The sequence below is a fragment of the Microcaecilia unicolor genome, chromosome 4 (genome assembly GCF_901765095.1).
Source record: "Microcaecilia unicolor chromosome 4, aMicUni1.1, whole genome shotgun sequence".
Taxonomy (NCBI): Eukaryota; Metazoa; Chordata; class Amphibia; order Gymnophiona; family Siphonopidae; genus Microcaecilia; species Microcaecilia unicolor.
The window spans coordinates 168247205-168272962 of NC_044034.1; the positions used below are offsets into that span (position 1 = coordinate 168247205).

The following is a 25758-nucleotide window of genomic DNA, read 5'->3' on the forward strand; positions in this document are numbered from 1 at the left end:
TGGTTGACTCCTATTTGGATATTTGGATGACTGGTTGATATGAGCCAGCACAGAGAAGGAGGGAGAGGAAGTGATGCTCAAGGTCGTGCTACTCTGCAATCCCTAAGCTGGGTATTCAACATCTGTAAGAACAATCTAGTTCTCTCTCAGGGTCTGGAGTATTTAGAAGCGAGATTCAACACCAAGTTAGGGATGGCCTTTCTCCTGAAAGAGGGGTTATTGAAGCTGCAGTCCCATGCAAATCCTGGAGTCTATAGCAGTGACCATAAATCTGGTCCCATGGGTTTGTGCTCATATGAGATGCTTGCAGACTTCTTTGCTCCTTTGGTCTGCACATTCACAGATATACGAGTATCGTATTCCTTGAATGTCTCAAGCAAGGAGCATCATGAAGTGGTGGCTTTGAGAGAATTACTTTCAGAGGTGAATTTCCAACCCCCACTGGTTAGTGGTAAAAACAAATGGATATATAGACAAAATATTTTATGTGCTGTATCTTTGTCTGATGAATGTTTAATGTGTTTTGTTGTACTCCTGCCTTGGTATAGGCAGGTCACAAATGTAATAAATAAATGTCAAAACTGGGTAGTGCACATGGATCCAGAACAAGGCATTTTGGTCTATCAACTGTTTGGAACTCAGTGCAACTCGACTGGCATTCCAGATCTTCTGTCAGGTAGTAAGTGGCAAAGTGGTGAGAGTGTTCAACGACAATGCAATGACTGTCACTTATCAATAAACAGGGAGGCATCAGAAGTAAGATGGTGGCCCAGGAGGTGAATCTTTTGCTGGCATGAGTGGAGCAACATGTATTGTCTCTATCAGCAGCATACATTGCTGGAGTACATTATATACTTAGCAGACTTCCTCAGAAGACACTCTCCCAGTGCAAGAGAACAGGAATTGTCCCCCACGGCCTTTGTGCTCATAACAAGTCAGAGGGGCAGGCCACTCCTGGATCTCATGGTGAAAAGGCCACTGCCAAGATTCTGCACTTGTTTGGTGATGGAAAGAGTGCAGATCCGAGGGACCTGGATGCTTTGTTACAACCTTGGCTACTGGAATGCCTGCTGTAGGTGTTTCCACTGCTTCCAGTACTGGGACAGGTGCTTCAAAGATCACATGCAACCAAGTGATTCTGATCTCTGGCCCAGGAGACATTGATTCTGTTGATCTCACACATCTCAAGAACAGTTGTCTGCTGTGCCTTTAAGGACTGGTTATCATGGAGGGCTTCCCTTTTGTCTTATGGCCTGGCTCTTCAGAGGTTGCATTTTAAGATGCAGAGGATATTGGAAGGAAGCGATTGATTGCCATCCTGCTTCAGGCTAGAAAGCATTCCACCTCCATGGCATATGCTAGAATCTGTTCAGTAGTTAAATATTGATGTGCTGAGAGAGCAGTATCTCCCTTCGTGTTAACAATGGCTCACGTTTTTGGCTTTCCTTCAGGAGGAGGTTTGGCCCTTGGTTCTTTAAAGATTCATCTGGCAGCATTATCCTGCTTCCCAGGGGCAATTAGAAAAGTCCTTCTTAGTGGCACATCTAGATGTAATGCACTTTCTCAGGGGTTGTCGCATATTTGTTGTCCAGTTCGTAGTTCCTGACCTGAGTGGAGTCTGAATTTAGTGCCTAAGGTATTAAGGCTCCCATCTTTTCAACTTCTCAAGAGAGCGATATTGAAAGATCTCACCCTTAAGACATTGTTCTTGCTAGCTATATCAGGTTGGAGAATCTGAGTTACAGGCTTTGTTGTGCAGGGATCCCTTTCTTCACATTATGGAATCAGACGTTTCTGTCCTTTCTTCCCAAAATAGTGCCCTCATTCCATGTTAATCAAGTGCTTTTATTTTCTTCCTTTCCGTAGAGAGGAGTTTCACTGTATATTTGCTGGTTGTTTCATCGGGTCCTCCTCAAATATTGTGAAATAACTAATGATTTTTGAAGATCGTGTTCTCTTTGGAAGTGCAAGGAAGGGTGAAGCGCCTTCTAAGCCTACTATTGCACATTGTCTTAAGGAAATAGTTTCTTCAGCTTATATTCTGAAGGGCAAGCATCTCAAGGCTTAAGAGCACATTCCACCAGAGGGGTTGCCCCTCTTGGTCCAAATAGCATGCAGTGGTGCCTATTGATATTTGCAGGGCAATAACTTTGTTGTCTCTTTATACACTTCTGAAGCACTACAGGCTCTCTGTGGAGGCGTGAGTGGCTGCTGCATTTGGAGCCAAAGTTATTTTGGCATGGATATCAGAGTCCCACCCTTAAGGATTGCGTTACTACATTCCACAGGTTCTGGACTGGTCTGGTAAGGATGCTAAGGAAGGAGAAGCTAGGTCTTACCTGCTAATTTTCTTTAGTCCTACTAGACCAGTCTACAGACCCTCCTTAGGATTATATCAGTACTTATAAGATCTCTATAGTATGAATTCTCCTGTTTGCTTTATATTTCAGTGTGTTGAATTTCTTATATTTTCAAAGCTGTGTTTTCTATGATCATGTTTTTCTAAAAGTTGTTGGATGTTAATAGGTCGGGAGATGTATTAATTCTACAATGTAGATGAAAGGGAAACGCCTAATTGCCGTTGCTTTGTTATTGGAAATACTGAAGACCTAAGGCTGCACTGTGCCCTTATAGGACAGAGGTCACAAGCCTTTAGTCTCTGTTTCCATCTGATGTTTGACGGATATAACCCAGAAGTTCTGGATTGGTCTGGTAGGACTAAATGAAAGGAAATGTTTAACAGGCGATGAAGAGAACAAAATGGAAAAATTAGGCTTAGCTGTTATTTTTCTATGACCCATGTGTCCTCTGAGCCAGACCACCTTGTAGCTTTTGAGGAAAGGCAGTATAGAAATGTGAAAAAAATCAATAGAATTAAAGGAATCTGCAGCATCTTATCTCAGTTTTTTTAATGTATATTTGTTTTTTGGGGGGATTTAGCTCATGCCTTTTTCAGTAATATGTACAGGGTTTTCTGGCTTATTGCCATAATTGATTGATTTTGTAAAGGAAAGTGTTTCTTGGGCATAATTTCCTCTTATTTCTGCTGTGTGGCAATAGAATGAACAATCATTTTAATATACACATTTCTGTCTTTGTATTTTATTAATGCTTCTTGACTGATGATCCTTCTACCTTCATGACCGGAAATAGAAGAGTGATTTGGACTCCACGGCTAGCGTAGGACCTGTTGTCCTGATCCGGAGTTCCAGCCAAGATTCTGAAGTTAGCACAGTGGTAGGACGTGGCCACAATAGACTATCTAGCCTTCCCATTCACTGTGTGTATGTGTAGGCATTTTCCAGTAGGCATTGCCTTTTTTTTTTTTTTGTATGTGGTTTATGTGCCCATGAGTTTGTACTTCTTAGTGAGACCTATGAGTATGTGTGTGCATGCAGTGGGCATATATTTATTTCCTCATTCATACGTATGCCACAGTGTGGGGCATATAAAGGCATGTTTAACTGTGAACTGTTCACCATTGAGGAAATTATGAGGCTTGCAGACCTGAAAATAGGGCTGGCCATGGAAACAGTGAACCATTCTTAGCATATACATGCTTTGAAGGAGATGCAGGGTTTTTGAAGTGAAATTCCCACACATGCCCTCTCTCCCCTTCATCTAATCCTCTCCCTTTTTGGCTTTGGGGAAAGGACAGTTTTTAGCAGGCCTTTTACTGCAGGTAAGCACCTATTTATCTGTGTATATATCTTACATGACCCTCCCTTGGTGGGGGTGGGGTGTGTGTTCGCATGTGTGCACACACTGTTGTACACTACCCTTTCATTTACTTATGTGTTTCACTTTCTGATTGTCTCTCTGCACACTTGTACCTAAGACAGTGGTTCCCCAACTTGTCCTGGGGGAATATCAGTCAGTCAGGTTTTCGTGATATCCGCAGTGAGTATTCATGAGTAAGATTTGCATGCAGTAGTGGTAGAGCATGCAAATCTAATTCATGAATATTCATTGCAGGTATCCTGAAAACCTGACTGACATCCCCAGGACAAGTTTGGGAACTACTGACCTAAGAGGTACCTTACCCAGTTATTAAAATGTTTCTTCCTCTCTCCTCTGTATAATAATGCTGAATAAACTTGAAACTTCGAAACAGAAACATATTGCCCATCAGAAAATGCCATCTAGGTGGTTTATAATCAATATCACATTTCAAATGAAGGGGAAAAGAAATACAATAAAATAGGAAAGTTAAGAGCTTGTCCATGTCCTTTACCATAGTGCCAGAAGACCTATGCAAATTACGAATTAAAAGACATTTAAAAAATTGCTGTTCAAACCCACTTTAAACTTTTGGGTATGATGGTTGCAAGCGCAGATTTAAACAGGAGGTTATTCCATTGTGTAGGACCTAAAAGACTAAATATAGAGGATCGAATTGTATGAAAAACAAATCTGACAGAAAAATGGAACCACTAAGAGATGCAGTTGAGGTGAATGCCGAGATCAAGTAGATGTGTATGGTATTAATAAACATAAGACTAGGGCGAGGTCTGACGTGAGCAATTTATAGTTTGTTTCAACAATTTTATTGAAGACAATAAACAGAAATTCTATTTGTGAGATGCACATGGTACAAAAATGGCACATAGCCAGCAGTCAACACATTAGTACTTGTGTATACATAACATCGTCTTTTAACTTTTATCCCATCTCCCCAACCAAGCATGAGATTCCTCTGGTACTTTAACCAATCCCCTACCCCCCCCCCCCCACTACTACCCTATCCCCCCTCCACCTTCTTCCTTTCTAATCCATCCTCCCGTCCCCTCCCCTCCCCTTTGGGTAACACAGTGTAAACTGCAATACTCAAACACCCTTTGCTGCTTTGGCCATTCATAGCTTGTTAAGTACAAGACTTCTACCACGGTGTAAGTTTATCTATAAAAGGTCCCCAAATCTTAAGAAAACAAGTTTTCTTTTTGTAGGAGTCTTTGACTTCTTTCACTTCCCACATCATTAATTGGTGTATTTGATTCCGCCAGTGCCAAAACTCAAGGGGTTCTGAAGAAGTCCATGACTGCAAGATACACTTCTTTGCTAGCAAACAAAGTTTACGACAGAGTAGTTTTTCATCCTCTTTTAGACCCCTAAATGATCCAGGGCAGTCCAGGACCCGTTGAATAGGTGTTCCTTTAAATTGGCCGGACGTAATAAGGGATAAGAAACCCTCCACTCTTCTCCAGAACTGCATTTTATAGTTTAGTGTTATAGGAATTCTAGCTGAAATTGGCAGCCAGTGGTTTAGTGTTTGCTTTTAAGTAGTGGAGTGAAGTGATTGTACTATTTTGCCCCTGAAATAATCTTAACTGCTGTATTTTGGATTAATTGTAATCTTTTCATACCCCTCACAAAAACCAGCGAAAAGCACATTGCAGTAACCTAGATACATAAAGTACCTTCCTGAAGGATTATACTGAACAAATGTGTGAATTAAAAAAGACATTTTTAATAGCTAAAATATTTTAATTGAAAAGTCAGTTAAGAACAGCACCTAGGATTTTAAAGAAATGAACAGTATCAATATTTATGCCAGTTAAGAGGAGCAGTCAACGTGAGTCATGGTATGGTATCTTATAAAAAATAGCAGCCTTGGTCTCATCTGGATTGAGTTTCATCCTTTGTGAACATAGCCTGCCTGCGATGCAATCAAGCTTATTGGAGTGCTGTCTACCATCATACCTATTTCTTGAAGACTAATGAGTAAAATGGTATGATCAACAAGACTGAAGACTGTGGAGAGGTTAAGTAGAGGCCAACCAAATTTCAGTTTTGATTTTGGTGCTGAAACTGGCCCAGGATTCCAATTTGGTTGTATTTTGGCCAAAAAGGTCAGTGCATTTTCATCCGAAATTGAACTCCCCCCCCCCCCCCCCCCCTTGGCCAAAACACTGCTCACTTTCTTCCTCTCCCCCCACTGACCAAAACCACTGCCACCCACTCTGCCTACCTGAGGAACCATGGTGGTCTAGTGGCTTAACCAGGGCAGGAGCAATTGAATCGGGTGGGGATGGGGGGGGGGGCTGCCCTGTTTCAGCTTTGGTTTCGGCCGAACTGAAAACCTTGGCTTTGGTTGGCCTCTAAGGTCAAGAGAGATCAGTTCAACTGTCTTTATCCTAATTTAAATTAGACATTCCATATCATCAAGCTGATCAATCCATAGACTGGTGGGTTGTGTCCATCTACCAGCAGGTGGAGATAGAGAGCAAACTTTTGCCTCCCTATATGTGGTCATGTGCTGCCGGAAACTCCTCAGTATGTTCTCTATCTCAGCAGGTGGTGGTCACACACAGCAGCAGCTCTGGCTAGGCCTCCAAGCCTAATCCTTAGGTTTTGTTGAGGCCTGGGGTTGAGGGCTCTTTTGAGCAAGTGCAAACCTGGTGGTGCCAGGTCCCTCCTTTTCTCCCCCCTCCCGCTGGCTCTGTTAAAAAAAAAAAAAAAAAAAAAATTTTAAACGTCTTTAAAGGCGTTTATTTCGACGTTTATTTAAACGTTCATTGCAGCTACTCACTGGGACACCAGTTCGTTACAGCTCGGAGCGGCAAGCAGGTAATTTTACCTTTTTATAGCGGGCAGGGGGTTCCCCGATCCTTCTCCTCGTGGCATATGGCGTCGGAGGGCGAGGGCGCAAAGGGTCGCTCCCCGGATCGCTGGAGCGCTTCTAGAGGGGATGCGGGGGTATTAAAGCCTGATTCGCCCTTGTTGGGTGACAGTTTCGTGACCGATGAATGTCCCGGTCCTTTCTCCGGCGTGGCGGTTTTTCCCGCCATAAACGCCCATCCCCCGCTCCTCGCCTCCGCCATCTTGGCCGGCCAGGCGGCTCGGACGGCTTCTTCGTGGGCCGCCCTTGAGGTTGGAGACATTAATGCCATGAACGCCCTTAATTTGGGCGACGGCACAAAGCGGCTAAAGTTAAGCGCCGTTCTTCCCGCGCGGCTCCTTCGTGGAGTGTCGCGCCGGACGCCATTTTGGATGCGCAGCATGTCTCTCCCCCGCTCTTGCGAGCGCCGGTTGAGAGTGCGTCTAGGGCTGTTGCCCAGGCTGCGGAAGTGCACAGTCTGGGGGGTTTCTCCCCCGAGTTTGTTTTGCTGCTGCATCAGGCTTTCCTCAGGCAAAACGCTGCCCCTGCTCCCTCTTCTGGTAAAGAGGTTGAGGTTCCCAGAGGTAAACGCCCTCGGGTTGATTTCCAGGCCTTGGAGGACTTTGTCTCCTCCGATGTAGATGAGGGCAGCGTGTCTGAGGTCTCCCAACGGTCCTTTGCGGATTCCTTGGAGGAGACGGATCCCCGCTCGGATGGAGCGGATGACCCCTCTGCAGCGCGGCTTTTTAGCCCAGAGGATTTGCCCAACCTGTTGTTACAGGCCATGGACACTTTGAAGATTTCCTCTCCGGAGGACGTCTCTCCCTCAGCCCCTGTTGGCTCTGCCATTATGCTGGGGACGAAGCGCCCGCCTAGAACCTTCCACGTGCATGATGCCATGCACACCTTAATTTCGGCTCAATGGGATGTCCCGGAAACGAGCCTTGAAGTGGCTAGGGCTATGTCCCGCCTCTATCCTTTGGCTGTGAGTGAACGTGAGGCCTATCTGTGGCCTACCGTGGATTCTTTAATCACTGCGGTGACTAAGAAAACGGCGTTGCCGGTGGAAGGTGCACGGCCCTAAAGGACGCCCAAGACAGAAGATTGGAGGCGGCCTTAAGGTCGTCCTTTGAGGCGGCTGCTTTAAGTTTGCAGGCCTCAGTTTGCGGCTCCTATGTGGCCAGGGCGTGCCTGACTATGGTGCAGCGGGCTTCCCCCTCGGATCATTCCTTGAGGGCTGATTGGCCGGCCCTGGAATCGGGCTTAGCCTATTTGGCAGACTTGCTGTATGATGTCTTGAGGGCCTCAGCGAAAGGCATGGCTCAGACAATCTCTGCGCGGCGGTGCTTTGGCTGAAACATTGGTCTGCTGACCACGCCTCTAAATCCCGCCTGGCTAGGTTGCCTTTTAAAGGCAAGCTGCTCTTTGGGGTCGAGCTGGACAAAATCGTGACCGATCTCGGCACGTCTAAGGGCAAGAAATTACCAGAGGTCAGGGTTCGGGCTAGTACTCGTCCCGGTACCTCCAGAGGACAGTTGCAGGAAGCCCGTCGGTCGGGCAAGTCGGGTTCCTCTGCCCCCTCTTCCTTCAAGAGGAATTTCTCCCCCAAGCAGCATTCCTTTCGCAGAGGACCGCCGTCCCGGAGGTACGCCCTCCGGTCCTCCCCCAGGGTCTCGTACCCAATGATGGGGCCTTGGTCCACGCCCCAGTGCAGATTGGAGGACGGCTGTCCTCGTTTCTGGGCGAGTGGACCACAATAACTTCAGACGCTTGGGTGCTGGAAGTCATCAGAGACGGCTACAAGCTAGAGTTCTGCCGACCCTTAGGAGACGGGTTTGTACTCTCTCCCTGCAAGTCTCCGGTCAAAGCTGTGGCAGTGCAGCAGACCTTGGACAACCTGATCCGCCGGGGTGCGGTCGTTCCGGTGCCAGAAAATCAGATTGGCAAGGGACGTTACTCCATTTACTTTGTGGTACCAAAGAAAGGAGGTTTTGTCCGGCCTTTCCTCGACCTCAAAGGGGTCAATCGGGCCTTGAAAGTGCGGCACTTTCGCATGGAGACTCTCCGCTCTGTTATAGCGGCAGTGAAGGCAGGAGAGTTCTTGGCTTCCTTGGACATCAAGGAAGCGTACCTGCATATACCCATCTGGCCTCATCCTGCGTTTTGCAGTCCTGGGACGACACTTCCAGTTCAGAGCCCTCCCTTTTGGGTTGGCTACTGCTCCGCGGACCTTTTCCAAAGTAATGGTGGTCATAGCGGCCTTCCTGCGAAAGGCAGGAGTACAAGTCCATCCTTATCTGGACGACTGGTTGATCCGAGCCTCCTCTTATGCAGAGTGCGGCAAAGCTGTGGACCAGGTAGTTGCTCTTTTGAGCTCCCTGGGATGGATCATCAACTGGAAGAAGAGCCAGCTGCACCCGACTCAGTCCCTGGAGTATCTGGGAGTTCGATTCGACACCCAAGTGGGCAGAGTGTTCCTGCCAGACAATCAGGCTCAGGTGGACTAGTTCCTAGTAGCCTCTCCTCTTCGGGCTTGGGACTATGTGCAGCTGTTGGGCTCTATGCCGGCCACGATGGAAGTAGTGCCCTGGGCCAGGGCTCATATGAGACCACTATACTCTCTCTGCTGCAGCGCTGGACTCCGTTGTCGGAGGATTATGCTGTGCGCCTTCCCTTGGACCCAGCAGTGCGCAAGGCGCTGAGCTGGTGGCTGCAGACAGTCAAGTTGTCTGCAGGAATGCCTCTGGTGACCCCAGAGTGGATTGTCATCACGATGGACGCCTCTTTGTCGGGCTGGGGAGCCCACTGTTTGGGAAAGACAGCGCAGGGGCTCTGGTCTCCTGCAGAGGCAAAGTGGTCTATCAACCTCCTGGAACTCAGAGCCATTCGGTTGGCGCTTTTGGAGTTCATCCCGGTACTGGCCTTGAAGCCAGTACGGGTCCTGTCGGACAATGCCACGGCTGTGGCCTATGTCTACCGCCAGGGAGGTACCAAGAGCGCCCCTCTAGCCAAGGAGGCCATGAATCTATGCCAGTGGGCGGAAGCGAACCTGGAGCAGCTTTCAGCGGCCCACATTGCTGGGGTCACGAATGTCAAGGCGGTCTTTCTCAGTCGCCATACCTTGGAGCCCGGAGAGTGGCAACTATCTGCTCAGGCGTTCTTGGACATCACGAAGCGCTGGGGCCAGCCGAGCCTAGATCTGATGGCGTCATCGGCCAATTACCAAGTGCCACGCTTTTTCAGCAGAGGACGGGACCCTCGATCCCTGGGAGTAGATGCTCTTCTCCAACAGTGGCCGACACAAGAGCTCCTCTATGTGTTCCCGCCCTGGCCCATGTTGGGCAGGGTGCTAGACCGGGTGGCAAAGCATCCCGGCAGGGTAATCCTGGTGGGTCCGGATTGGCCCAGACGTCCCTGGTATGCGGACTTGATCAGGCTCTCAGTCGACGATCCTCTGCGGCTGTCAGTGGAGCAGGGCCTGTTACATCAGGGTCCCGTGGTGATGGAGGATCCCTCCCCCTTTGGTCTTAAGGCCTGGCTATTGAGCGGCAGCGTCTGAGGAAGAAGGGCTTCTCAGACAAGGTCATCGCCACTATGCTAAGAGCGAGGAAGCGCTCTACTTCTACTGCTTATGCCAGGGTTTGGCGTATCTTTGCAGCGTGGTGTGAAGCAGGCTCACTTTCTCCCTTCACTGCTCCAATTTCTTCAGTGTTGGCGTTCCTGCAAGAAGGTCTGGAGAAGGGCCTGTCGCTCAGTTCCCTTAAAGTCCAGGTGGCGGCTCTGGCTTGCTTCAGGGGCCGCCTGAAGGGTGCTTCCCTGGCTTCGCAGCCAGATGTGGTGCGCTTTCTCAAGGGAGTTAATCACCTGCGCCCTCCTCTGCACTCAGTGGTGCCTGCGTGGAATATCAACCTGGTGCTAAGAGTATTGCAGAAGCCGCCTTTTGAACCCTTGTCAAGGGCATCTCTGAAAGACCTGACGTGGAAAGCAGTCTTTTTGGTGGCTCTCACTTCAGCCAGAAGAGTTTCCGAGCTCCAGGCGCTCTCATGTCGAGAGCCTTTTCTGCAGTTCACTGAGGCAGGGGTGACTATTCGCACAGTGCCTTCCTTTCTGCCCAAGATTGTTTCTCGCTTCCATGTGAATCAGCAGCTCTGTCTCCCTTCCTTTCGTAGGGAGGACTACCCAGAGGAGTACTCTGCTCTTAAATATCTGGATGTGAGGCGAGTCATCATCAGATACTTGGAAGTGACCAATGATTTCCGGAAATCGGATCATCTGTTTGTCCTGTTTGCAGGTCCTTGTAAGGGTCTGCAGGCTGCTAAGCCTACAGTGGCAAGATGGGTCAAGGAAGCCATTGCAGCGGCTTATGTGGCCGCAAGGAAGGTGCCGCCTATCCAGCTGAAGGCTCACTCCACGAGAGCTCAGGCGGCCTCGATGGCAGAGGCCGGATCCGTCTCCTTGGAAGAGATATACAAGGCGGCAACTTGGGCTTCGGCTCATACATTCTCCAAGCATTACCGTTTGACGGTGGCTGCACGGGCGGAGGCCCGGTTTGGAGCTTCAGTGTTGAGGTCAGGGATTTCAATGTCCCGCCCTGGGTGAGTACTGCTTCGGTACATCCCACCAGTCTATGGATTGATCAGCTTGATGATATGGAAGGTAAAATTATGTATAATCATACCTGATAATTTTCTTTCCATTAATCATAGCTGATCAATCCATAGCCCCTCCCAGATATCTGTACTGTTTTTATTCTGGTTGCATTTCAGGTTCAAGTTTAGTCTTCAGTTACTTCAGAAAGACTTCGTGTTCAAGTTTTTTCACTTGGATTCTTCAAGAGTTGAGACGAGTTTGTGTTACAGTGAGCTGCTGCATTCCTCTCCCCCCCGTTTTACGGGGCTGGATTGAGACATAAATTCTGCCGGCACTCCCTCCCGCTTCGTGCGGCTGTAGGGCAGCTTTGTACCCCTCCCGCTTCGGCGGTGTTAGGGTCAGTCAGCTCCTCCTGCGGTTGCGGTTGCAGGATAAGCCAGATCCCCCCGCATCGGCGGGTGTGGTGTCCCTCCCCCGCTCCGCGGGGATGAGCTGGACGGATTCCTCTCCCCCACTTGTGTGGGGATGAGCTGGGTTAATTCCCCTCCCCCGTTTCGGCGGTGGTGAGCTGGGCAGAGTGTCCCTTCGTGGGTGTAATTCTCTAAGGGCTGAGTCCTGCGGATGGAGCTTTGATATCGACATACTGAGGAGTTTCCGGCAGCACATGACCACATATAGGGAGGCAAAAGTTTGCTCTCTATCTCCACCTGCTGGTAGATGGACACAACCCACCAGTCTATGGATTGATCAGCTATGATTAATGGAAAGAAAATTATCAGGTATGATTATACATAATTTTACCGTATAAATGTAGTGACACCCAGAAGTGTAGTCTCTGTAGAATGATGCTTATGCAATATAAATGCAGTATAAATGTAGTGACACCCAGAAGTGTAGTCTCTGTAGAATGATGCTTATGCAATCCTATTTGATAAGGATATAAGAATTTTTAAAGCTCATACTAGGAAAAAACACAATTTGAAGTGTCTGTGTACAAATAAATGCTAGAAGCCTGAAATATAAGATGGGGGAGTTGGACTATATAGCACTAAATGAAGAGATAGATAGACATCTCAGAGACCTGGTGGAAGGAGAACAATCAATGGGACACTGTGTCATCAGGGTACACATTATATTGCAAGGATAGAGTGGATTAAATTGGAAGAGGGGTTGCGCTATATGTTAGAGGAAATTGAGTCAAACAAAATAAATATTGTACATGAAAGAACTTGGAATCCTTTTGGATAGAAATACCATGTGAGAAGGAAAAGAGTATACTGGTAGGGCTGTACTACTGTCCACCAGAACAGAATGAACAGACGGTTGAACAAATGTTTACAGAAATTAGGAAAGCTGGCAAATTGGGTAACATTATAATGATAGGTGATTTCAAATACCCCAATATTTATTTTTATTTGGCTTTTGCCCACACCTTTTTCAGTAGTAGCTCAAGGTGAGTTACATTCAGGTATTTCTCTGTCCCAGGAAGGCTCACAATCTAAGTTTGTACCTGAGGCTATGGAGGGTTAAGTGACTTGCCCAAGATCACAAGGAGCAGCAGTGAGATTTGAACCGGCCACCTCTGGATTTCAAGACCGGTGCTCTAACCACTAGGCCACTCCTCCACTCCGGATAAATGCTACATCAGGGAGTGCTAAGGAGGTAAAAATTTTAGATGTAATAAATGACTTCTTCTTGAAGCAACTGGTCCAAGAACCGGCAAGAGGGAGAGCTATTTTTGATCTAGTCCTTAGTGGAATGCAGGGCATGGTCTGAGAGGTAACGGTGTTGGATCCACTGGGAAACAGTGATCAGAACATGATCAAATTTGAGCTGATATCTGGAATGAAGTCACTAAAGAAATTTACTGTAGCAGCATTTAATTTTCGAAAGGTTGACTATGACAAAATGAGGAAAATGGTTAAAAAGAAGCTGAAAGGGTCAGCCTCAAAGTTTAGGACTTTAAATCAGGCTTGGATGTTGTTTAAAAATACCATTGTGGAAGCCCAGACTAGATGTATTCCACGTATTAACAAAGGTGGAAAGAAGAGTAAACAACAACCAGCATGGTTAAAAGGTGAAGTGAAAGAGGCTATTAGAGCCAAAAGAGCATCCTTCAAAAATGGCAAAAGAAGCAACATAAGCAGTGTCAAACAAGATTCAAAGCATTGATAAAGAAGGCTAAAAGAGAATATGAAGAAAAACTAGCTGTGGAGACAACAAATTCATAGTAACACCTTATTCAGGTGCATCAGAAGCAGAAAGCCTGTGAGGGAATCCGTGGGACTGTTAGATCTTGAAGGACCAAAAGGGGCACTCAGGGAGAACAAAATCATAGTGAAGAGATTAATTGAATTCTTTGCTTCGGTCTTTACTGAAGAAGATGTAAGAGATCTACCTATACTTGAAATGGTTTTCAAGGATGATGAAGCAGAGTAAGTGAAAGAAATCTCGGTGAACCTGGAAGACATACTAAGCCAAATTGACAAATTAAAGAGTGATAAATCACCTGGACTGGTTGGCATTCATCTGGACCGGATGGCATACACCCCAGGGTACTGAAAGAACTCAAACATGAAATTATTGATCTTTGTTAGTGGTCTGTAACCTGTCATTAAAATCATCCGTAGTACCTGAAGATTGGAGGATGGCCAATGTAACACTGATTTTTAAAAAGGGTTCCAGGGGTGATTCAGGAAGTTTTATAGGCCGGTAAGCCTGACTTCAGTGCCAGGGAAAATAGTGGAAACTATAATAAAGAATAAAATTACGGAACACGTAGACAAACATGGTTTATTGGAATAGAGTTAGCTTGGGTTCAGCCAAAGGAAATCTTGCTTCACCAATTTGCTTCATTTCTTTGAAGACGTAAACAAACGTGGATAAAGGCGAACCGGTTGATGTAGTGTATCTAGATTTTCAGAAAGCTTTTGACAAAGTTCCTGATAAGAGACTTCTGAGAAAATTAGAGTCATGAGATGGGAGGTAGTATCCTTCTGTGGATTAGGAATTGGTTATTGGACAGAAAAGAGGGTAGGGTTAAATGGCCATTTTTCTCAAAGGAGGAGGGTGATAGTGGAGTTCCGCAGGGATCTCTACTGGAACTGGTGCTATTTAACATATTTATAAATGATCTGGAAAATGGAACGACAAGTGAGATGATGAAAAATTTGCAGATGATACAACTATTCAGAGTCGTCAAAACGTATGCAGATTGTGAGAAATTGCAGGAAGACCTTAGGAAACTGGAAGACTGGGCATCCAAATGGCAGATGAAATTTAATGTGGACAAATGCAAGTGATGCACATTGGGAAGAATAATCCAAATCATAATTACCTGATGCTGGGGTTTACCTTAGGAGTCAACACTCAAGAAAAAGATCTAGGTGTTATTGTAGACAGTTCTCTGAAATCTTCTGCCCAGTGTGTGGTGGCAGTGGCCAAAAAAGCAAACAGGGAGCTAGGAATTATTAGGAAAGGGTTGCAAAATAAGATCAAGATTATTATAATGCCTCTATATCGCTCCATTGTGCGACCTCAGCTTGAGTATTGCGTCACCGTATCTCAAAAAAATGATATAATGCAATTAGAAAAGGTTCAAAGAAGAGCGACGAAACTAATAAAGGGGATGGAACTCCTCGCATATGAGGAAAGGCTAAAGAGATTAGGGCTCTTCAGCTTGGAAAACAGATGGCTGAACAGGGATATGGTTGAGGTCTATAAAATCCTGAGTAGTGCAGAACAGGTAGAGTTGATTTTTCACTCTTTCAAAAAGTACAAAGACCAAGGGACACTGAATGAAATTACATGCAAATACTTTCAAAACAAATAGGAGGAAATATTTTTTCACTCAAAGAATAGTTAAGCTCTGGAACTTTCGCTGGAAGATGTGGTAATGGTAGTTAGTATATCTGGGTTAAAAAAAAAGGTTTGGACAAGTTCCTGAATGAAAAGTCCATAGTTTGTTATTGAGATGGACATGGGGGAAGCCACTTCTTGCCCTGGGATTGGTAGAATAGAGTGTTGCTACTAATTGGGTTTCTGCCAGGTACTTGTGACCTGGATTGGCCAATGTTGGAAGCAGGATACTGGGCTAGATGGACCATTGGTCTGGCCATTATTAAATTGGACTTGGGTGGAAAATCCACTATTTCTGGGATGAGCAGTATAAAATGTTTGTACTTTTTTGGGATCTTGCCAGGTATTTGTGACCTGGATTGACCACTGTTGGAAACAGGATGCTGGGCTTGATGGACCTGTGGTCTTTCCGAGTATGGCAATACTTATGTACTTATGCACAGTATGACTGTTATGTTCTTAGACATGTAATTGGTAATATTTATTTATTTATGACATTTGTATCCCGAATTAGCCCCAGTAGAACTCAGGTTCAATGTGGCTTGCATAACAATTAGAAAAGCATGAACATGTTCAAAATATATTAACAGAAAGTAAAATACATCATATAATGTTGGACCTGTAAAACTTGAGTTAGGAACAGATGTAATTAAATACTTGGTGATTTAAAATAAATAATTGAAATATAGAGGAAAAGGGTAAAGGGCTAGGATTAACTGGGATAGACAGGAGTAGTGGGAGGTAGGATGAGGTAAAAATTAATGCCATGAGTTTATTTGAGAAGAGTGCTTATTTCCTTAAACTCTAGACTGAAGAACTGGTTTTTAATAGACTCGGAATATCAGTTGGGCTATTCTAGTTATCCTTCAGTCTTGGGCTTATTATGTATGAGGTTTGAGGTTTTCCATGCACAATACCAAGTTCCCGGGATGATACAACTATACCGTGGATATTGGCTTTTATAGCTGTCAAATGGCAAACATAGGTTAAAAAAGGTGCTGTGTCCATTTTGCACACCTAGGAATGCTTACATTTCTATCACATAAAAGGTTCTGTGTTTTCTGAGGTGTGTACTTTTATGCTGTATACTCTGGGGTAATTGTGTAGTATGTGCTTGGGTCAGTTACATTTACCCCTGCATATGTAAGCACAGGACAGGAATAAATAGAGAAATTCTTTTCCTAATGTAAAGATGTTGATGTTTTAGTCTCTAATGGAGCTCTATGAAGTCCTTGAGCTTGGTTTCTCCCCTTCCTCCTCTCCTGCAGAATTGGAGTATCATGGTCAGTGCTTCTGTATGTGTCTCATTTTGCCTGCTCTCTGACCCTGTCTGTTTATTTCTGCAGGTGAGTAACAGCTCTGGAGAGACCCTTGGAGCAGACAGTGATCTGAGCAGCAATGCTGGAGAGGGCCCAGGAGGAAAAGCCGATTGTAACCTTAGCGGGTCACGGGGCACAGTATCAGACAGCGAGATTGAGATGAACTCCATCAGTAATTCCATTTTTGTACGTCTGCGTAATGCATTCTTATGTTATCACATGTGCTTTGTGTTGGGGGGGAGGCAGACGAAGAGAAAGGGGAATGCCTCCTGCAGTCCTGGTTACTGGAAGGGTAGGGGAAAAGTCATTTCAAATTTCAAACAGGTTATCAGTGTTCTAACTAGTAATTCATCATTTCTGTAGTACTACTAGACATACTTGGCAAATGTATAAACCCAAATAAGATGGTCTCTGTGCCATGGTGCCTACAGTCTTGTTAAGACAGTGCAGACAACTAATTTAGTACAGCCAAATACACACCAAAAAAGCAAAACAAAAAAGCCTCCATTCTCTATGGGGTTAATTTCATAACAGAATGCCTATGTTAAAGCAGGAAAAAGGTGCCTATTGTAAGTCTATGTGCTCTTATAAAATAAACACTTGGAATCATCTCCAATAACATGCAGATGCACAGCTGCTGTGGAGAAGATGTAAATGTGTGCATGTACTTTAGTGTGTTTTATAAAATAATGCACATACACCACAGCTCTGCACAAACTTGCCCCCGGAATAACTACTTGCAGCTTACATTAAAGAAGGCACTATCTTTTGTCACATTTGGAAAATATGGTTTACATACACAATATGATTTATAAATCTGTTAGAAAAGCAGGAAGTGGATAGGGTACAGGCTTGGATTTATGTACAGGCCTGTTAGGTCTGTACCTATCACATTAAAGCATTATCCAAGTGTGTGGCAGGGCATGGGCTTTCTAAGCACTAATTATTGCCAAGGTGCTGATAAAGAAATTGAATGGCTTCTTTGAGGCCTCATGTGGAGCCTGAGCAGTGATCCATGCTGTGATGTATTTATTATACAACAAAACAGTGGGTAAAAAACCAGGAGTTCCAGAGTGAAGATGAACCAAACTTTATTAATCAGTATATTGACTCGACACAACGTTGTGTTTCGGCCAAAGGGCCTACATCAGGAGTCTAAATACTTGAGAACGATAATGATGATCCAGAATTAGCAATGTTGTAAAATACAGTCTGTATTGTAGTGGTCTTAAAAAAGACCTTTGTGCACAGTCCAGACGCTCATGCGAGAGATCTGGCTCACACTTCAGAACAAAGGTCTTTTTTAAGACCACTTCAATACAGACTGTATTTTACAACATTGCTAATTCTGGATCATCATTATCGTTCTCAAGTATTTAGATTCCTGATGTAGGCCCTTTGGCCGAACATTGTGTCAAGTCTGATTGATAAAGTTTGGTTCATCTTCACTCTGGAACTCCTGGTTTTTTACCCACTGTTTTGTTGTATTGTGACTATCCGTGGGATTTCGTTGAGTTCTCCACGTTTGTGGATTCTCTACTGTGATGCATTTATTTCCACAGTTTATATTCTGCACTATCCATCGTACTAGGTGGCTTACAAGGCGTAGATGTAAGGCTCTAGAGCTGTGACTGTATTGCTTGGAAGAGTTAAAGGACCCATCTATCCATATGTTTTGAAAGAAGGGTGAAATCTATCCTTTGACCTGGTGATAGACTTGACTTGTTGTCTTTCTCTGCCAACTTTGCCCTTCCCTGTTTCTATCACCTTTTTCTCAGGGCAAGCCTCAAAGTCTAAAACCTATCATGAAGGACCCAAAGGCCAGCAGTCCTGGACAGAGTCCAGAAGACCTGAGTCAACGGGTTTACCTCTTTGAGGGACTCCTGGGTAAGAATGATAGTTTTGTTAAGTGAGAACTGAAGAAATGGATAGATATGTGGAAGAGAGTGCTGTGAATGCTTGAGTGTGGCTTGATAGGATTTTATGTGTGAGATCTCTGTCAAGGAGGTGAAAGTGGGTCAGGTAAAAAATCTGAGTTTTATAGATTTTATTGGGGGAAGCCTTGTAAAATGTTGACTTTTGTGTACATGATACTGGGGGATGGATATATGAGGGTCTGTCTTTGGGGAAGAGATGTTAAGGGAGAGAATAAGTTGAAGCTCTGTCTAGGGTGGGATTCGTTGCTTGGAGTGCCATATGTTTGCCAGGACTAAATGTAAGTTGAGGTAAGGGAGTGACAGTCTGTGACTGCCAACTTATTTGAAGAAAATTTCTGTATCCTGGAGCATTGATTCTGCTATTAAAACACTTTCATGACATTTCATCTATGAATTTCCTCTCCCTGTCCTCCTTTATGTTCCCTTCTTGTTTTTTCATTTTTCACTGGCTTCATTCCTCTATCTTGGTACATCTTTTCCTATTGACCATCTTCTTTTACCCCTCACTTTTCTTGTTCTTTATCTCCCCTCTCTGTCCTCTTTTTTTTTTTTTCTTCATGCTGCCACTTCCCAATGACTTTGGCAGGAAGGGAGAAAGGATCTGTCTGGGACCAACTCGAAGATGCAGCCATGGAAACCTTCTCTCTAAGTAAAGATTGCTACTCTGCCTCTGCTTGTGCATGCACTGGCACTGATACACTCTTATGTATTTTGGTGCTCCTTGTGTTTACACTGGCGTTGATACACCTAGTCTTTGCATTGGTGCTGACACAGCTAACACACACACTGCTGCTCTTTGGCATACACTCTTCTGCTTCTCATGTTTGTGCCGGTGCTGACACACCCAATATACTCCTCGTATTTGCACTAGTGCTGACCGCTCCTGTGCATTCTGCTTCTTCTTGTGTTTGCACCAGTTCTGACACACCCAATGTACGCACTGCTGCTCCTTGTGTTTGTGCCAGGGCTGCTACACCTAACATACGTGCTGTTGCTCTTCATGTTTGCGCTGGCACTGCTATGCATTCTGCTTCTCATCATGTTTGCACGTTTGCTGACACGTCTAATATACACACTGCTTCTTCTTGTGTTTGCACCATTGCCGACTTGCTCTTATGTATGCTGCTTCTCCTCGTGTTTGCACTTTCTCCCTTTTAAAAAATAAGATGTAGCTTCTTCTTTCTGTATCCCTTCAAATGAAAAAGTTCCCATCCCATGAACTACTAAAATCTATAAACATAAGCATATACTTTGATCTCTGGAATGTGTGTTCCAGAAGAGGCTGAGTAAGCAGGGGTGCTGTACTGTTGTCTGCACACCATTCTGGGGCTTTATTAGTCTTTCTCACTGTTTCTGCTAATCACATTGCAGGTAAGGAGCGCTCGACGCTGTGGGACCAGATGCAGTTTTGGGAAGATGCCTTTCTGGATGCAGTGATGTTGGAGAGAGAAGGTATGGGAATGGACCAGGGACCTCAAGAGATGATTGACCGGTAAGTCTGTGTTCCTTAGTACTGTGCTGTACTCCAGTCAGTATTGTGTTATGCTGTACTCCACTCCAGTCAGTATTGTGTTACGTGAATGCCAACAGATGGACATACTCTGGATATGAGGGAGTAGTTAGGATTTGAAGATGGAGCTGGTTGAGATTAGGGTCTGTGGCAACTGTGGTGGTGCTGTGAGAGACTCAAGTATACAAAAGATGAGAGATTTCACTGGGAGTGGGAGTCTGTAAAGAACGTAAGAGAATAGGAGACCATATGTGAGCAATTTTGTATTCAACAACAAGGGGTGTATCTGCAGACATGCTAAGTGTGACTGTGGCTGAGAGGGGTGTTGCTTTGGTGAAGAAGTTCAGGTACCTCAGTGCAAATGTGAGCTGGACTGGCTTATTCATTTCTATTGTAACAGAATCTTCCTCTTTGTCCACGGTAGAGGTCTGAGAGAGTTTCACATTTCCAGTACCCAGCTCACCACTGACAGAGAACTTTATGCCATCTTTTGTGCAAGAGATTACAACTGCATCCCCAGTTTGGCTGTGGTCCCGGCAGATATGGGCTGATTCACCGGAGAGCATTTTTATTATACAGCTATACTCTTGTTCTGGGATTCCAAGCTGCTCCACATCAAGATCTATTAGTTTCCTCTCGTAGTCTGACACCTTCTGATTTGGAGATTCAAAAACTATAGTCACGCTATGGAGTGGAGGAGTGGCCTAATGTTTAATGCATTGGGTTGCAGACCTGGGGAACTAGGTTCGATTCCTGCTGCTGCCTAATGTAACCATTATGAGTGCGTAAGCTACACATTCAAAGGTCTCATTGAATCTGTTTGTGTGTCTACACAATTTTTTGTTGCTGTGGCATTTGCTGTTTCCTTTTGTGAAGTTTCTAGCATCTACTGATTAGAAAAAGATTCAGTCAGATTGCATGACAGCTGAGGCAGGCTGTTTACACTGAAACATGGCTCTGTGGAGTCTTTTTGATACTCCAGTGAATGTTGAGTCCTTGCACAGTTGGTGTTCAAATAAATGTATCCATTTACCTCTGCAAGCCTTGGATTGGTTGTCATTGGAAAGCTAATTGTCCATCTTACATTCATTTTTGTCTTCTTTTTTTTTTTGTAATGGCTCCATGGTGCTATGCCTTCTGTCCGTGTTCCAAAAGCATATGGACCTCCCTTTCCCTGTCCATATGGGGCCTATTCTGGATGCTTGGTACTCTGCCCCCCCCCCCCCCCCCCATTTTTTAAAACTCAGTTAAATTTAATTGATTTTATATAATTATATCCAAACACAACTAACAAAATTTATGGGTTTCTCAAAGTGAGAGGATACATGATGAAACCTGTCATGGTTTAAAAGTACCTGTAGGCAATTCTTGAATGAAAAGCAGTATGCACAGAGAAGAAAATGCAATGTGTGCATTATTCTTTGCCCCTACAACTGAACTGTACTCCACCTGGAGCAACTGTTGTTAATGTAACTAAAATTATGTGTGTCACGGAAAGCAATGTTGCATGCCTGTAACAGTTCTCCTTGAACATCAGGATACAACCACACAAGTGGGCGAAGTCACAGCTGACAGTATTGCTCAGCCCTTGTCAACTAGCTCAGAAGACCTTTAACAAGGTTTTTGAGCATGCACAGAAGTTCCTGCCTCATACTACAGATTCAAATCCCTTTAGTTGTGATCTAAAGCTGACTTCAGCTGAGGGTAGGGTAGGGTGGAGTTGTGTGGCTGTTGTATCCTGGTGTGCAACATTACTTTCTACGTGAACAAGCAGGATGAAGAGCAGCCACGTGTGGAGATTCCCAAGCTGAGAGTTGTAGCAGATAGTATATAAATATGCAACTCGATAGTATAAGGAGGAGGAGGTGAGTTGTAGTGCTCAAGCATTAACAGAATTTATTTTAGCATTAGAAAATGAACAATCAAAAGAAGAAGGTTGGTCTATATAGTAATATTTAGCAAACGTTAGAGAGGACCATGCTGCTGCTTGGCCAATGTCTGTAGTAGAGACAGAATGTAAATGTGCAAGTGTGGTAGATGTTGCTCTAAGCTTATGAGCTTATGGTTGATTTTGAACAGAATGGAGTTGATAACAATAAACAATACAATTAACTATCCAAATTGAAAGAGTTCATTTTGAAACAGGAAAACCTAGTTTATTTAGATTAATTGAGAGGAAAAGAAGGGAAGGACGATTTGGTTTTGTTTTCCTTTTCAGATAGATTTGAAGAGCTCTTCCACAGTCTAAAGAATGTAGAGTAGATTGTTCCATTGTAGAATAGAGAAGAGGAGTAAAGTTGGTAAAACAATTGTTTAGATGAAAGGGAGATACAACTTTTGGTAAAATCTTAGGATGTGTACGTAAAAGGACTGTATCAGGAAGGAGTTGTAGATAAGGCTGGTAGTACATCAGAGCTTGCAATTCGCTAATTTGCCTGTCCGATATTATAGCAATGAAGAATAACATTTTCCATGTAAGAAATTTTAGGTCTGATGTTTTGAGATCTTCAAAAGGGGAATGAGTGAGGGCTTCCAATACAAGGTTTATTTATTTTATTTATTTGTTACATTGTACCCCACATTTTCCCACTTATTTGCAGGCTTATTTGTGGCTTACATAATACCGTAAAGGTGTTCGCCAGTCGGTTGATAACAAATTCAAGGTTGTATTGTGGTCGAATGAGGTAGGTGTGTGTCAGGCACCATGAAGGTCGAAGGGAATGAGGATTGTATAATGTCCAGTACGATCATTGGTTGTGCTGTGTTGCTGGGTGTGGGGATTTATGTTGGATCGGTGGGGTAAGCCTTTTTGAAGAGGTTGGTTTTTAGTGATTTTCTGTAGTTAAGATGGTCATGGATTACTTTTACAGCTTTTGGGAGTCCATTCCATAGTTGTGCGCTTACGTAGCAGAAGCTGGATGCGTAAGTTGTTTCGTATTTAAGTCCTTTGCAATTTGGGTAATGTAAGTTTAGGTATGATCATGATGATCCGATTCTGTTTCTGGTTGGTAGATCTAAGAGGTCTGTCATGTATCCTGGGACTACGCTGTAGATAATTTTGTGGACAAAGGTGCAGATTTTGAAGATGATCCGTTCTTTGATTGGGAGCCAGTGCAGCTTTTCTTGGAGGGGTTTAGCACTTTCGAAGCGTGATTTACCAAATATCAGCCTGGCAGTTGTGTTTTGGGTGGTCTGGAGTTTTTTTGCGAGTTGTTCTTTACATCCCGCATAGATTGCGTTGCAGTAATCTGCATGACTTAGGACCATTGATTGTATTAGGTTTCGAAAGATTTCCCTCGGGAAGAAAGGTTTTATTTGTTTGTTTCCACATTGAATAGAACATTTTCTTTATTACAGAGTTTACTTGGCTCTCAAGGGTAAGGTTGCGGTCAATTGTGACGCTGAGTATTTTTAGGCTGTCTGAGGTAGGGAGGGTGTGAGGTAGGAAGGTTGATGTCCCAATGAGGAAAGGTGGCTTGATTGTTTGAGACCTCTCAAAATTTTGATACAACAGGATGCTGTGATATAGAGATTGAAGGAAAGCCTTCACGGAATGAGCTGATAGCTCTTAGATGAGCTCAGATTGAAGCGTAGGAAAGGCCAGAGTGTGAAAGGTATAGCAAATACTGTAGTAAACTGTTACTGAGCATATAAAAGGGTCGTAGGAGTGAGTAGCACACCGGTTTGAAAGTCTTCTCCATTTAAATGCATAAGCTTTTCTAGTTATCAGTTTTCTGGGTTGTAGGACATAAGAACATAAGCATTGCCATACTGGGACAGACCGAAGGTCCATCAAGCCCAGTATCCTGTTTCCAGCAATGGCCAATCCACGTCACAAATAACTGGCAAGATCCCAGAACGGTACAATACATTTTATGCTGCCTATCCTAGAAATAAGCAGTAGATTTTCCCAAGTCCATCTTAATAATGGCTTATGGACTTTTCTTTTAGAAAGATATCCAAACCTTTTTAAACCCCACTAAGCTAACTGTTTTTATCAAATTCTCTGGCAACGCATTCCAGAGTTCAATTACATGTTGAGTGAAGAAATATTTTCTCTGGTTTGTTTTAAATGTACTACTTCGTATTTTCATTGCGTGCCCCCTAGTCCTAGTACTTCTGGAAAGGGTAAACAAGCGATTCACGCCTACCTGTTACACGCCATTCATTATTTTATATATCTCTGTCATATCTCCCCTCAGCTGTCTTTTCTCCAAGCTGGAGCCCTAGCTGCTTCAGCCTTTCATCATAAGGAAGTCGTCCCATCCCCTTTATCATTTTTGCCGCCCTTCTCTGTACCTTTTCTAATTCTACTATATCGTTTTTGAGATTTGGTGACCAGAATTGCACACAGTATTTGAGGTGAGGTCGCAACATGGAACGATACAAAGGCATTATAACATCCTCATTTTTGTTTTCTGTTCCTTTCCTAATAATATTAACATTCCATTTGCTTTCTTTGCCACCGCTGCACACTGAGCAGAAGGTTTTAACGTACCATCAATGACACCTAGATCCTTTTCCTGGTCGGTGACTCCTAATGTTGAACCTTGCATCACATAGCTGTAGTTTGGGTTCCTCTTTCCCACATGCATCACTTTGCACTTGCTCCATTAAACGTCGTCTGTCATTTGGGTGCCCAGTCTCCCAGTCTCGTAAGGTCCTCTTGCAATTTTTCACAATCCTCTTGCGATTTAACCACTTTGAATAACTTAGTGTTGACAACAAATTTAATTACCTCACTAGTTATTCTCGTATCTAGATCATTTATAAATATGTTAAAAAGTAGCATTCCCAGCACAGACTCCTGCATAAACCCACTATCAACCCTTCTCCATTGAGAATACCGACCATTTAATCCTACACTGTTTTCTTATCTTTTATCCTGTTTTTAATCCACAATAAAACACTACTTCCTATCACATAACTTTCCAGTTTCCTTTGGAGTCTTTCATGAGGTACTTTGTCAAAAGTCTTTTGAAAATCCAGATACACAATATCGACCAGCTCACCTTTATCCACATGTTTGTTCACTCCTTCAAAGAAATGTAGTAGATTGGTGAGGCAAGATTTCCCTTCACTAAATCCATGTTGGCTTTGTCTCCTTAATCCATGCTTTTCAAAATGCTCTGTAATTTTGTTCTTTATAATAGTCTCTACCATTTGACTGGCACCGACATCATGCTCAGCGGTCTATAATTTCCCAGATCACCTCTGGAGCCTCTTTTAAAAAATTGACGTTACATCAGTCACCCTCCAATCATCCTCTACCATGGTTGATTTTATTTTAAAGTTAAATTACGTATTACTAATGCTAGCTCTGCAAGTTCATTTTTCTATTCTATCAGTACTCTGGGATGTATACCAGCTGGTCCAGGCGATTTGTGCTCTTCAGTTTGTTTGTTTCTCTGATTCATCAGCACTGAATACCATTTCTGGCACTGATATCTCTCCCACATCTTCCTTGGTGAAGACCGAAGCAAAGAATTCATTTAATCCTTTGCCTATGGCCTTATCTTCCCTGAGTGCCCCTTTTACCCCTCGGTCATCCAGTTGTCCAACTGATTATTTTACTGGCTTTTTGTTTCTAATATACCTAAAAGTTTTTACTATGTGTTTTTGCCTCCAACACAGTCTTTTTTTTTCCAAAGTCTCTCTTTGCCTTCCTTACAGCACTTTGCATTTGATTTGCCGTTCCTTATGCTGTTTCTTATTATTTTCAGTCTAATCCTGCTTTCGTTTTCTGAAGGATTTTCTTTGTTTCCTTCACCTCACTTTTTAAGTATTCCGGCTGTCGTTTGTTCTTCCATCCTCCTTTTTAAATACATGGAATAAAGGGTAAAGGGTCATGGATGTGATATACTGCCGTTCTGTGGGTACAACCATATGCAGGTACTTTATATCTGGTCTGGGCTTCCAGGATGATATTTTTGGATAGCATGCACA

The 25758-nt window shown here is 44.0% G+C and overlaps 1 protein-coding gene across 12 annotated transcripts in view; it reads left to right on the plus strand.

The window, feature by feature from the left end:
• Window positions 1-25758, plus strand: part of MADD (MAP kinase activating death domain) — a 204171-nt gene that overhangs the window by 112679 nt on the left and 65734 nt on the right. For 4 of the 12 annotated variants that reach the window (XM_030200906.1, XM_030200908.1, XM_030200910.1 and 1 more), the window contains 5 exons: window positions 3154-3237; window positions 16393-16551; window positions 18144-18252; window positions 18889-18951; window positions 19674-19794. In XM_030200906.1, coding sequence (XP_030056766.1) covers window positions 3154-3237; window positions 16393-16551; window positions 18144-18252; window positions 18889-18951; window positions 19674-19794 — 536 coding nt within the window. The remainder of the gene's footprint in view (window positions 1-3153; window positions 3238-16392; window positions 16552-18143; window positions 18253-18888; window positions 18952-19673; window positions 19795-25758) is intronic. The other 8 variants (XM_030200911.1, XM_030200917.1, XM_030200916.1 and 5 more) reach the window with 4 other exon arrangements.